The 14,664-nt window shown below is 40.0% G+C and overlaps 1 protein-coding gene across 1 annotated transcript in view; it reads right to left on the bottom strand.

Annotated features, from left to right (window-relative positions):
* The window catches only part of Parg (poly(ADP-ribose) glycohydrolase), a 133,048-nt gene that overhangs the window by 117,345 nt on the left and 1,039 nt on the right, over positions 1 to 14,664 (bottom strand). The window contains exons 2-4 of the mRNA XM_004658049.3: positions 6,701 to 6,767; positions 5,145 to 6,128; positions 2,830 to 3,013 (exon numbers count right to left, since the gene is read on the bottom strand). Of these exons, the coding sequence (XP_004658106.3) occupies positions 2,830 to 3,013; positions 5,145 to 6,128; positions 6,701 to 6,767 (1,235 nt within the window). The remainder of the gene's footprint in view (positions 1 to 2,829; positions 3,014 to 5,144; positions 6,129 to 6,700; positions 6,768 to 14,664) is intronic.

The raw sequence follows: 14,664 nt of genomic DNA on the forward strand, positions 1-14,664 counted from the left end.
ACAAAAGATTTTTATACATGCATTCAATACATTTTGCACCATGAAAGAGACATGAGCCTTTTGAGTCATGACAGAACACTACAGTTTGGGTCAGGAGTGGCTCCCAGAGGACCATGTGTTTGGTACAGTGCAAAGTACAACTGAGAGCTGATGAAATATTTCAAGAATTGGGACCTATGGCTGGAGAGAAGGCTCAGCAGTTAAGGTGCTTACCTGCAAAGTCTAATGACCAGAGTTTGAGTCCCAGTACTCACATAAAGCCAGATGCACAAGGTGACACATGGGTCTGGAGTTTGTTTGCAGTGGTTGGAGGCCCTGGTGTGCCCATTCTCTCTCTCTCTCTGCAAGGTGTGGTGGTGTACGCCTTTAACCTAGCACTCAGGAGACAGAGGTTGGAGGCTCTCTGTGAGTATGAGGCCAACCTAAGACTATATAATGAATTCTAGGTCAGTCTGGGCTTAGAGTAAGACTTCATGTCAAAAAATTTTGATTGTTTTTTTAATTGGGACCTAGAGAAAATCTTTGAGGACAGTCCCTTGTAGGAGATATTGACATCTAGCCCCTTCCTTTTACTTTTTTTTTTTTTGCTTCCTATAAGGCATGAGATTAACAGACTTCCACCACTCACTCCTGCTATGATATGATATTCTCTCCTTCCATAGTCCCACAGAAATGACAGAAAGTGACCATGGACTGAAACCACCAAAATCATGAGCCAAAGTAAATCTGCATTCCTGGGGTTGATTATCTCAGGTATTTTTTGTCACAGCAACTGTGTCAAGCTGATTAATACAGTTCCTCAAGAAGGAAACAGTTTATGGAAAGGAAGACTGTCTGTCAAACAAGCCACTTCTTAAATTAATCTCTAGTTTAAGAGAATTAAATTTGTAAGTCATCTATGGAGACGATCAATAAAACCACAAAGGAGGCTGATAAAAGAAACAGAGCACACACAAAAGCCTGGGGAGTCTAACCACACTTCCTAGTTGGAGATAGAAGAGACCAAAGGGACCCAAGAAGTGGTCATGAAGGAAAGAAGTAAACTAGGAATATATGACAGCCTTGAAGGATGAGACTATTCAAAGAGCAAAAAAAGGCCTAAAGTCAAATGTTAGTATTATTCATTTTGCATTTTCAGCCTTGTAAAAAGGTCCCAAAGGTGACTTTGTAAAGATGCCTCACGTCACCTGCGGGAAACAGAATGGTTCCCAGTTCAGCTTCCCACAAAAGGAAATGTAAAAATACGCTATTTGTGTGTGTGCACACACTAGTACACACAGGCACTGAGTGTGGACAGCAAAGCACTAGGCATCAGGCCAATGCAATGTCATGTCTAAAGCAAAGTGTCTTCATTTTATCACATTCTTTATCAATACCTGACATATCTGAAATGTAAGTACTATGTAAGGAATTTTTAATATATAATTATATTACCATATTCCAGAGAAAGAATCTAGAAGAAAACACAACAAATTGTTAAACTCAAGAACTAGAGAGACTTCTTGGGACATTTGGTAAATTTCTCTGAAGTCAACAGAGACTGACTTAAAATGAGATGAATATTTAGAACTATTCAATGTGAGATGAAGATTGAAACCTGGATTATGGTAAAGGTGACACAGCTCACTGAAGTAACTATACACCTACAAACAGTGTTTAAATAGATGAATATTATATGCCCTCAATAAAGTATAGTTTTTTGTTTGTGTAAAGGAAAAGTGCCCATTGAAAGTGCAAAAGAAGCTAGCCAGGAGCAATAGAAACAGGGAATGAGGTATTATTGCTTAATAGATAGAGAATATCGGTTTGAGAAGATGAAAAGTTCTGGAAACAGATACTGTCAATGGTTGAATAGCACTGTAAATGTATTTAATGTCACTAAACTGTAGACTTAAAGATGGTTAAAGTGAGCCCGGTGTGGAACACATGCCTTTAATACCAGCACTCAGGAGGTAGGGGTAGGAGGATTGTTATGAATTCAAGGCCAGCCTGAGGCGACAGTGAATTCCAGCTCAGCATGGGCTAAGAGAGACCCTACCACCAAAAAAAAAAAAAAAAAAAAAAAAAAGAGACCAATGCTAAAGAACAGACCAAACCATTAATAATTCTGAATTTTACAAAATAACTCAATACCTTGTATGTAAAAGGTGACCAATAAATTCTGTCAACTAAAACAAAAAAACAATGAAATGAATTTTATTGAAAATACTGCAAACTGGATGGTAAAACACATCTAAAATCCCAGCACTAGGGAAGCTGACGTAGGAGGAGTGCCATGGGTATAATCAGGGCTACAGAGTGAGTTCCATGTCAGCCTGGGCTATCTTGCTTCAAAAAAAAAATAAAAAAATACATGGGCTGGAGAGATGGCTTAGCAGTTAAGCGCTTGCCTGTGAAGCCTAAGGACCCCGGTTCGAGGCTCGGTTCCCCAGGTCCCACATTAGCCAGATGCACAAGGGGGCGCAGGAGTCTGGAGTCGTTTGCAGTGGCTGGAAGCCCTGGTGCGCCCATTCTCTCTCTCCCTCTATCTGTCTTGCTCTCTGTGTCTGTGGCTCTCAAAAAAAAAAAAAAAAAATGAACAAAAAAATATTTAAAAAAAATACTGAAAATTCAATTGCATTATCAGTTGATATAATCATCTTGCTGACTTACTAAGTTCCATCTTACTTAAGTAAGCTGAAGACAGAAATTCTATTCTGCACATCTCTAAGTATTTTATATAAACAAAAAGAGAGGAATTTCTTTGTGCTGGTCTGTTTTTCACACCCACAAATGTCCTAAGTCAGAAATCAGAGTGTTCTCTGCTCGCAGGTAACACGCAATACCCACCCGAATCGTTACTGTGTGGTTAGCAGACGGTCTCAGGGAAGGCAAATGGAGCCCACACCGAGGCATTTTTCTCATGTCCTCTATTGGAGTTCCAAGCCACTTCTTATCTGGAGAAAGGTGAGGTGGAATGTATTTAGGGATCTTCCTTTCTGCTCTTTGATGTTTGATTTCACATTGTTCTTTTCTAAGATCAAGACAAATGTATGCAGTCACAAATTACTTACTGCTTTAGTTCTCTGAGAAATACAAGTACAGAGCGGGGAGATGCTCAGCACTTCAAGGCACTTGCTTGCAAAGCCTGCCAGCCTGAGTTTGATTCCCCAGTACTCAGATAAAGCCAGATACACAAAGTGGTGCATGCATCTGGAGTTAGTTTGCAGCAGCAAGAGGTTCTGATGCACCCATGTTCACTCACTCACACTCACTCTTTCTCTCTTTGCTCACAAATACCTAACATTTTCTTTCAAAGAAGAAAGTCAAAAAAAAAAAAAGAAAAAAAAAGAAAAAGAAAGTAAGCCGGGCGTGGTGGCGCACACCTTTAATCCCAGCACTCGGGAGGCAGAGGTAGGAGGATCGCCGAGAGTTCGAGGCCACCCTGAGACTACATATTGAATTCCAGGTCAGCCTGAGCCAGAGTGAGACCCTACCTCGAAAAACCAAAAAAAAAAAAAGAAGAAGAAGAAAGTCAAAGGCTAGGAGATGGCTTAATGGTTTAAGGGCCTTGCTTACCAAGCCTGATTGTCTGATTCCCCAGTGCCTACATAAATTCAGACTCACAAAGTGGTGTGTATGTATGGAGTTTGTCTTTAGTGGCAAGAGGTCCTGATATACCACTATTTTTCTTTACCTCTTATGCCTCAAATAAATAAAACTTTTAAAAAAATACAAGTATAACACTTAAGACTATTATTGTCTAAATTATGCAACTTTTGTTTTGTTTTTGCTTTTTTGAGGTAGGGTTTCACTCTAGCTCAGGGTCTCCTGGAATACACTATGTAGTCTCAAGGTGGCAGCTAACTCACAGTGATCCTCCTACCTCTGCCTCCCGAGTGCTGGGATTAAAGGCGTGCGCCACCACGCCTGGCTTCAACTTTTTTTTTTAAAGGTAGGGTCTCGCTGTAGCCCAGGCTGACCTGGAATTTGCTCAGTAGTCTCAGGGTGGCCATGAACTCACAGCGATCCTCCTACTTCTGCCTCCCAAGTGCTAGGATTAAAGGTGTACACCATCATACCCAGCTTAAAGTATGCAACTTTATTCTCACTTCAGTTGGTTTTATATTTATTTATACATGATAGAAAACTTACAAAGTTTATAAAAACCCAAGAGCTTTATTTTTAATAACCCATGGAAGGAATTTCCAAACACACATAACTCATCTTTGAAAGAGCAATGAGTCGTAGCTCATAGAATCAGCTACTTCTCTGGTCTTTTATAATCACTCAGTAAAGTAAGTTTAGTATCATATGCTAGAATACATATCTTAGAAATTATTGACTGCAGTTTAAAATCTCTTATGGGGAGCTGGGAAGACAAATTAGCAGTTAAGGCACTTGCTTGCAAAGCCTGCCAGTCCAGGTTCAATTACCCAGCCACCCTACATAAGCAGGAAGCAAAAAGTGGTATATCTGGTATTTGTTTGCAAAGGCAAGAGATCATGGTGGACCCACACACATAAACACAAGTAAATGAAAATTAAGAATTAATTCTTTATGGGATAATGGTAAAAATACATGGAGTAAAATTCCAGTATTATCACATACAAGTTATATGATTTCAGTGAATTTTCTAACCCAAATCTAAGTTTTCTTGCTTGTGTAGTACTAGCCTACTTATCACAGCATTAGAGACAGTACAATATAAAAAAACCTAGAAAAATGCCTTAATTGCTGCTGCAATCTGATGGTTAATTCATATTACTTTTTATTTTCTTCTTTGACCTTTTTAGAATTTAAACTTGGGAGTCTAGACTTAAATACAGTATGAATAGTTTACAAAAAGCACAACTATTTAACTACGATTATATATGTATTATAATTATATATTATAAAAATTTAAAATATAGACTTGAAAATATTTACTTATTTATTCATTTATTTATTTATTTACTTGGGAGGGAGAAAGGGAGGGAATAGGTGCACTAGGGCCTCTAGTCACTGCAAATGAACTTCAAACACATGTGCCATTTCATGCCCTTGGCTTTACATGGGTACTGGGGAACGGAACCTGGTCCATTGGCTGTCAAGCGCCTTCACTACTAAGCCCTCTCTCCAGCCCTTAAAGTATACTTTTAATGGGGGGGGAGGGGGAAACCTACCTTCTGTCCTCTGCTTTGGGCATTCTCATGAAATGATCTGTGATTTTAGAATCCTTTTTTCCATGTGGCTTGGAATTTTTACTTTCTACATTACAGCTAGAAGTATTTCCAGATGGTTTGGAATTTGAATCACTTGTCCCAGCATGACCCTCTCCCCTTTCAAACTGGAAATGCAATCTCGTTTCACCTCCCTTAGTAGAGTGCTGGTTCCTCAGTTCACTGTCAGCTTCTGTCACTGGGCACCCTGAAAGGTGATTTGCTGTGAGGGAGGAACTACGATCTTCTTGTTCCTCAAAGCCTGGACTTGTCTCTTCATCTGCCTCTGAGTCCTGACAACTGTTTTTGGAGTTGTCTACATCCATTGGTGACTCAGGCTCACTTTCCTTTTCAACTGGAGGAGAAGTTTCCAGGCTACTTTCTTGTCTACTCAATTTGTTGTCATTGTTTGGTGCAATTCCAATGTCCTCCGAGCCAACATCTGACAATGGACTCTCTGGTACCACATCTATCTCCTGTTCTTCACAACCTGCACAGTCTTTCACAGGATGGCAAGCCTTGCTACACTTCTGGTGGCTTTTGACTTCGCTGGCCTGCTCATCTCCTACAGCCTGCTTTGCATTTGCAAGCTTCACGGGTGTAAGAAATTGTTGATTATCTCTGTTTTCTTCACTGTTGGTGTCACTGGGATCATTGGTTTGGGGTGCATGATCAACATTAGCATTACTGAACTGCTTTGGTACAAGAGTCACTGTCGGAGGTTCGCTTTCCAAAAGCTGTTCTGCTCGTTTCCCTTCGTTCTGCCACTTACATATAGTCGCCTGGTGCTGACTCAGATACTGTGTGCTTTTCTCAATGGGGGGTTTATCAAGACTTAGCTGAGAAACGTTTTCTAGTTTTTCCACATTGTGTTGGTAAAAATTGTCTTTCTGTATAGAACTCATCATAGATTCTATTCTTGTATTGTTGTTTTCTTTACAATGTAAACTACAAGAGAATGGATATAATTGAAACAAACTGCAACAAAAAGTAAATTAATTATCCCACAATACTCCCATCACAGCAATACCTATATCCATTGACTACCTGAGCACACAGCATCACTCTCCTCACTGCATCTTGCCCTTCCCTAGCAGTGCCTGGCAAACACCAGCCTTTCCTTCTTCAAATCCTAAGTCACTTACCTCCCTATATTGTGTCCCCTGAAGGTCCAAAGGTAAAACTGAACATCTGGTTTTTTACATGCTAGCCACCACTCATGCCTTTTTTTGCTCATACTTTCATGGGTGAATTCAAATCACTAGGCAGTAATTATCTGTTTTCATGTATCTAACCACCACTAAATGAGTCTTAACAGCAGGAACCACTTCACTTTACCTATTTATCTTAAACATAAATAAAGGTCTCTATACAAAGGAGACTAAAATTTTTCTGAACTGAAAGTACAAAATCTAAATTGAACTAAAAGAAAAATAAAGAAACAAAAAAAAACAAACCCACATAACAAGATAAAGCTCCATCATTGTTACTCATTTTTTAATACAGGCATCTCTTTATACCTTTCTGAATCAGTTGTCTTGATTCCTGTAGTGTCCATCCAAGTGGTAATAGTCTTTTGTTTGAAAACTGTAAAACAAAAATTTATATATAGAGAGATAGCTAGATATACGTGTGTGTGTGTGTGTGTGTGTGTGTGTGTGTGTGTGTGTGTATGCATATTCTTTCACATAGAAAATACACATAGCCTACTATACTAACAAGGCATTTTGCTAGGTTCTATTGTTAAAGAATAATTACTCCTTCTACCTTCAAGTATTAAAAGATAAGACAGGAATATATGTACTAGAGTGACTGGCTCCGAAAAAAAAGTCATGTGGGCAAATACAACACTGGAATCAGAATATGTGGACTTGAATCCTGATTCTTTCACTGGCTTCCTATGTGACTTTGTAAAAGGACATTTCTCTTTGATCCAGATTCCTTACTTATAAAACATGTGAATTAACAGTATTTTCATTAAAGAATATAAAAGTTAGATTAAATATTAATCTAAATTGCTTAGGACGCTATCTGCTATAGACTAAGTAAACGTTAGTTCTTAATTATTATTAACAAAAGTCTTGATAATGAATTAAGGTATTTCCAAAAAAAACTTACAGGAAAAGTAAGTAGGGATAATCAATAAGGTTTTCTGGAAGAGACAGTGCTAGAACTGTACCTTGAAAACTAAACGTGAAGTCACATAAATGAAAGTCCTATGCAGAGACAACAATAGCAAAGTAAATGACAAAAGATATAAAGGGAATAGAAAGGGGGGGGAACTTAACAGGATGGCATTGTATATATTTAAGTAGAACAGATTAATGGGAGGTGAAAAGGCCTAAGTGAGGTCAGGGGAAGAGACTGAGTAAAGGAAAGGTGGAGGGAGGGCTAACCAAAATCTGAGGGGATATAAATAAGTCATATGGAAACTTACTTTTTGGGACAGTGGAACACTCAGGAGCCATAAATTGTTAGTAGAAAAGTTTCAGTGCCAGTGAGTTATTGGCCAGGGAGGTCCCTGATGCCCCCAAAACATTACAGGCCATTGCCGAGGCCCTTGGTCCCACCAGAAATAGATGGTTAAGACCCTATTGCTAAGGACTCCACATACTTGGGCTGCAAAGTCACTGAGAAATCCTGCTGGAACTGAGCTGAAAACCTCCTCCATGCAGACCAGCTGACAGGAAGCTGGAAAAAGCCACACTGTGTGCAGTTCAATGGGAGAAAGAGAAATCCCAAGTGACAATAATCAACAGTAGACACTACAAGCCTTATTATTTGGCCAGCCAGGCCAAATGAGCCAATGGGTGCAATGGTGGCACATCTCTTATGGGGGAAACCAACCACCCTCTAATTGGACTGGAGGCCCACTCCATGGGAGGGAATACAACCCTGATACTGAAAATCTACAACAGGGGTAGTCATGAGATGTCTGCTGCTGTTGTCTAAATATATATACTATGCTCATCAAACTGCCCAGTAAGCACTTCTCTTAATGTTCATACCCTTATATTAATGCCACTCTTACTTTTTGGTACAGAACCTTCTCTTTTCAGATGGCAGTGGCCTTGAGATGACTCAGAAGGCACCATGGTGCTGAGAAGTGACAGAGGAGTGCTCATTACTATAATGTCTCTATCACACCTTCCAAGGCTCAGGGCCTATTGCAGAAGAGGTAGAGGAAAAGAATGTAAGAGCCAAAGGAAGGGTAGGACTCCTTAATATGGCCTCCTCCAGACACAAAATGGCCTGGATATCCATGAGTTCACAGTGTCTGACACTACCTACACAAGACCATCATAATAAGAGGAAAAGATGATGACATCAAAATAAAAGAGACTAATTGAGAGGGGGAGGGAATATGAAGGAGAATGGAGTTTCAAAGGGGAAAATGGGGGAAGGGAGAGAATTACCATGGGATATTGTTTACAATCATGGAAGTTGTCAATAAAAATAATAATAATAAATATTTTTTTTTTAAAAAAAGAAACTGACAATATAACTACAAGATCAACTAGGACCATATCCTAGATAGGATCTTGAATGGCCCAGCTGTCAGAACTCACACTCAGAACTATGCCAGAACTCTAACTCAAGATCACATTATGGAGTTGGACAGCCTAGAGGAAAGAAGGCAGCACTACTGCACTGAACTAGTAAGAAAGCTACTGGTGTTAAGTCCATAGTTTCCAAACCATCTGACCAGGAGACTGGCAACAAATGGATCTCAGGACCATACCCCACGTGCACTGAACCTGAACCTGTATACAGAATGAGGAAGGAACAAGAAGAGCTGAAATTTTCAAAGAATGATTTTATTATTTACCTAGATTAAAGAATTACTGGTTAAGGACCAAAATGATGTTTTAGGAGAACAGTAAAATTGAGTACAGTTTTTAAGTCTGACCTAAAGCTTGAGAGACCTTAAGTAAAAATGTATGTTATAGGAGAACTGAGTTTAAGAGAAAAATATGACTAGGTCAAATTCTGTAACATACTCAATTTGACATGCCAGAGAAATAATTAGATGGAAATGGCCAGCAGAAATAGCCAAAACAAAACTGATTAGCTCAGGAGTGAAAAGTACAATACAAATAAATGCAGGGCAGTTTATTTATTTTAATTTTGTTTGTTTTCTAGTGTCTCACTCTAGTCCAGGCTGACCTCCAACTCAGAGATCCTCCTACCTTTGCCTCCCAAGTGCTGGGATTAAAGGTGTGTGCCACCACACCAGGTCACATTTGTATAACCATTAGAAACAGATGTGCTGCCAAAATTTAATAATTTAACATACTGGACATGGCTTAAATGTATACATTTTAGGGGCTGGAGAGATGGCTTAGCAGTTAAGGCACTTGCCTGCAAAGCCAAAGGAGCCAGGTTCAATTCCCCAGAATTCATGTAAGCTAGATGCACAAGGTGGTGCATGTGACTGCCGTTTGTTTACAAGGGGTAGAGGCTCTGGTATACCCATCCTCTCTCTCTCTAAACAATGATTAGATAATTTAAATGTATATATTTTAGAATAAATTAAAATCTTGAGATGGAGAGATGACTTAGCAGTTAAGGCACTTGCCTACAAAACCAAAGGACCCAGGTCTGATTCCCCAGAGCCCACATAAGCCAGAAGCACAAAATGGCACATGTGTCTGGAGTTCATTTCCAGCAGCTGAAGGACCTGACACACCCATTCTCTCTGTCTCTCTCAAATGAGTACAATAAATTTAAAAAATATTTTAAAAGTCAAAATCCTAACCATTCATAATCTATCTCTAAACTGCAATGTAAGAAATGTAGACACCTAAGTCATATTTTCCTATTTCATCTAATATCAAATAATGAGCAAAAAAAGGATACAGGCTCAAGTAATAAAATTAGCAGTATCATTATGATGACATAAGAGAAAGAAAGACATCTCAGGTTTGGGAAGAACTTTATAATATAAATACTTGGTATCAAATAATTTTTAGTTTCTACAAAGCATTAAGTACCATATAGTTTATACTTTACACAAAATAACCAACTCATGAAATCTTGGTAGTGAGTACTCTTTAATTGGTTTCTATTACAAACGCTAGTTGATATTTTTTATTTTAAATCCCACTTTAGTGAATTTATTTTGTACTCCAGCAGCAAATTTGGTTTCAATGCAAAAATTAGCTTCAATCAGCAAGGTAAACTACTAAGAGTTGGTATTCCTACCTTTTCCATTTAATTTCCTTTTACAGGTTTAGCATCTCTGATTCCCAAATCCAACTTTTTGAGCCCTAGTGCTAATTTGAGAGTATTTTTGGATTTCAAATTAGGAGTGTTCAACCTGTTTAGTCTATGTAAGTCATTTTCCAAACTCTCAGTCACTTCTTATCCTGTGCCCAAGGTGTATGGGACATCTTAACCTATCAACTACAGCAGGCACAGTTTAGAAAATTCTCAAGTTCTAAACTGGCACACTGCGAAAGCACTGTTTTGCTACCGGTGTATGTTGTGTGGGTGTGCATGTATGGAGGTCAGAGGGTGAAGTTAGGTGTGTCTTTCTCAGTCACTTTCCACCTTATTGTCTGACACAGGTTATCTCATTGAACCTATAGCTCAAAGATTCAGCTAGACTAGCTGGCCAGTGAGCCTTAGGAATTCTGTAATTCTGTAATTCTCCCATCGCTGCCTCTCCAGCACTAGAATTACAGGCATGTAACACCAGGCATTTTATATGGGATAAGAACTCAGGTCCTCATGCTTACACGAGATGTACTTTATCCACTGAGCCATTTCGCCAGTCCAAAACACGACCTTAGATTTTAAATTGTTAATCCTAACATTCATGGAAAACCTTTAAATCCTAAACTGAATTTTAAATCATCTTCTTGAGTACATTTTTCATATTTATGGAAATCTGCAAATCTCCACCGGGGCAGAACTCAGCATGCTACTGACATTCTGATAGAGTGATTTACCCAGCTGTGCTGCTATAGGAGACGTGGAGTTGGTAGAGTTTCTTGGAAATGCAGGTGAATGTTATGCCCTGTGCGTGTATCTACAGCTGCTAACTGAATGACCTCATTAAGAGCTTGTTTGGAGGTTTAAGCAGGGGAGCGCAGCTACTCATATGCCCTAGAGCTAAGGACCAGTCTTCCTGCTCTGGGGTAAGTCATCCTCTTCCAGTGAGTGGATAGCTTCAGGAAGGACACACATGGAGCAATGAGGGAGAAAGGGGATACATGCCTAGTCAGCCAGATTAGTGGAATTAACACTGGTGATCAATGGGGTGACAGAAGTCACAGCCAGATTGCCCTGACATCCAGAAAGTTCTCACTGTAATAGAATGCTCACTGCAAAACAGTACTCATGGGAGTGTGAATGGTGTGAAAATAGTAAAGTTAGAGTCAGTTTCAGATTTAAATTTTTTGCCATACATGTTAGCATTAAACATAAAGATACAATAGTTAGTCTGGGCATAGTGGCACACATCTTTAATCCTAGCACTCAGGAGGCAGAGGTATGGGTATCACCATGAGTTCGAAGCCACCCTAAGAATACATAGTGAATTCCAGGTCAGCCTGGTCTAGAGTAAGACCCTACCTGGGGGGAGGGGGGAACGGACAGCTAGGCTCCTGTAATACACAGCGCTACAGGGATGGGCCTATGGAACCTGATCACTTGTAACTTCCTTTGATGAACCCACAAGGTTGTTCCAAACAAGCTGATGAAGTAAGTGGTCTGTGTGTCTCCTGACCTGGGAGCATGTTCTCCCTTCAGCTCAGGCTTCAGATTCAGACTCCTGAGGCTTGAGAGAGGACGGCAGGGGAAAGCAAGATTTCCTGCTAATCAAATATTCCTCAGTCCTTGTTTGTATTCCACAGAAACAATGTCCTATTTCTCTTCCCAATACCACACTACTTCTGGTCTAAAGGTTTCTTTCCCAACACATCAGAGGACTGTTCTTTCTTACTAGTGGATGCTAGGGATTAAAAAGAGTGGCAATAGTAATAATTAATAATATACATGAAAAGCCCTTTCAATTCTAGATTGAGATATCTTCCAAGTCAATGCCACCACCTTGTCAAGTTACTTCACTTCCTTGAACCCATTTCTTCACATAGAAAATGGGGTTCTCTACTTCTGAGGGTTATACAAATCCCTAAGAATACAAAAGAATATATTGTGTCCAGCCTCACAATGCAGTATTCTCTCCTAATACTTATGTTCAATCCCTTTTATCAAAGCATCAGTAATTGTCAGACTTCAACTTCATAGCATTCACAGTGATCAGTCCATCTTGGCAGTATCATGAGATTATCCAATTAGCAGCTAAAGGTATAGGCACAGGGCATAAAAATGCATAAAATTCACCTACATTTCCAAAGAAGACTAACCCCACTTTCAGTTTCCTATAACAACACAACTGTGGTGCAAGCTTCTGGAGTTCCTTTATAGTGGGTAGAGGCCCTGGTGCACCCATTCTCTCTCTCTTCTTTCTGCTTACAAATAAATAAATAAAAGTATTAAGAATAAATTTAAAAACTTACAGCCAGGTATGGTGGCACATGCCTTTAGTCCCAGCACTCAGGAAGCAGAGGTAGGAAGATCGCCAAGAGTTCGAGGCCACCCTGAGAATACATGCTGAATTCCAGGACAGCCTGGCCTAGAGTGAATCCCTACCTCACAAAACTAAAAAGCAAAACAAAACAAGAAAAAGATTCTGAACATCTATTTCTGTACTCCACCTACACTGACTTCTAAGATAACTATATGAGAAGGTGTTTCTCTTCTGCAGAAAGTCCAAGACACAACCAGTAAGAAAAGATTGGTAGCCTGAAATCCTATTAGCACCCAACTCCAAGCTGACATGGAATTCACTATGTAGTCTTCAGGCTGGCCTCAAACTCACAGCAATCCTCCTACCTCTGTCTCCCTGAGTAAGGGACTACAGATGCGCCCTACCACACCAGACTTAATTCCTTTAATGTGACTACAAATTACCCAGTCACAGAAGTCAGATATCTTATCTGAGGCTCATCTTTAGCTGTCTTTCCTCTATACAAAGTTATCTGAAACCTACACCCTAAAGTTTAAACTCACCTTTTATTTTTATAAATTATTTTTATTTATTTATTTGACAGAAAGGGGGGAAAACAGGGAGAGAGGGAGAAAGGGAGAGAGAGAGAATGAGCGTGCCAGGGCCTCCAGCCACTGCAAACAAACTCCAAAGGCATGCACCACCTTGTGCATCTGGCTTACATGGGTCTCAGGGAATCGAACCTAGGTCCTTTGGCTTTGCAGGCAGGTGCCTTAACCACTAAGCCATCCCTCCAACCCCTAATCCTTTCTTTATATTCCTCAAATACATCATTTATTGGACAACCATTAACTTCTTTGCAGCAAATGTTTTCCTAGTTTAGCCATCTTTTCTAAAATATGAACCAAACCAGGCATGGTGATGCATGCCTTTAATCCCAGCACTAAGAGGCAGAGGTAGGATTGCTGAGAATTCAAGGCCACCCTGACACTACAGAGTGAATTCTGGGTCAGCCTGAGCTAGAGTGAGATACTACCTCGAAAAACAAAAACAAAATATGAACCAATGGTACTGTCCTGCTTAAAAAAGGGCTTTCTTGCTGGCGTGGTGGCACACACCTTTAATCCCAGCAGTCAAGAGGCAAAGGTAGGAGGATCACTAGTTCGAGGCCATCCTAAAACCAAAAAAAAAAAGAGCTTTCTCATGACCCATTAACTGCAGAACAAATATTTAAACTCCTTCAAATGGTACTTGTTTGTTTGACTCTCCTGTCATCCCAGATTTCAGTTTCATCAATATGTGGGTGTGTTTATACTGTCGGCTTCCATAATTACTGCCCTCCCTTCAAGGACACTGCAAATCCTGCTGGCCTTTCACGTCTGCTCCCTATTGCCTCTAAGTTCTAAGACAGGTACATGCACCCCATTCACCCTCACCTCTGACCAGCCTACTGCTGAAGACTACACTCTCTGTTTCAGCTCTGGGTGAGTGAACACAAGCCAGGAGTTCCTCCTACTGTCTAAACATTTCTCTTCAGCCTCTCCTTAAATACTGGCTGTTCCTAAAATTTTTGTCCTCAATATCTCCAGGAGCAACCTCTCTAGAACAGATCTATTCCCCCCCCAACAATAAAAGCATTCCATTCTCTCCAGAACCCACTTACTTCCTCCCTTCCCTACTGCCTGCATCCAGGTTAGCCCAAATCACCTCCCACGTACACCAATTCCTTGAGGCCCTCACTTAGAGATGTTTGCAACCTTTTTTTTTTTTTTTTCATTTTCTACGTAACAACCAGAGGGACTTGTCAGAAACTAATCTAATCAAGGCATCTTCCCACACCTGAAAACCCTTTCGTAGCTTCTCATTGTTCCGAGACTATGTCAAAATCCTTAGTCCTGTCTAATGTCCTACCAGGATAGGCTGATTTTCAACTACCTCTCTGCAGTCTCAGCTTTCACAACTCTACCG

Source organism: Jaculus jaculus, chromosome 18 (genome assembly GCF_020740685.1).
Source record: "Jaculus jaculus isolate mJacJac1 chromosome 18, mJacJac1.mat.Y.cur, whole genome shotgun sequence".
NCBI classification, from domain to species: Eukaryota; Metazoa; Chordata; class Mammalia; order Rodentia; family Dipodidae; genus Jaculus; species Jaculus jaculus.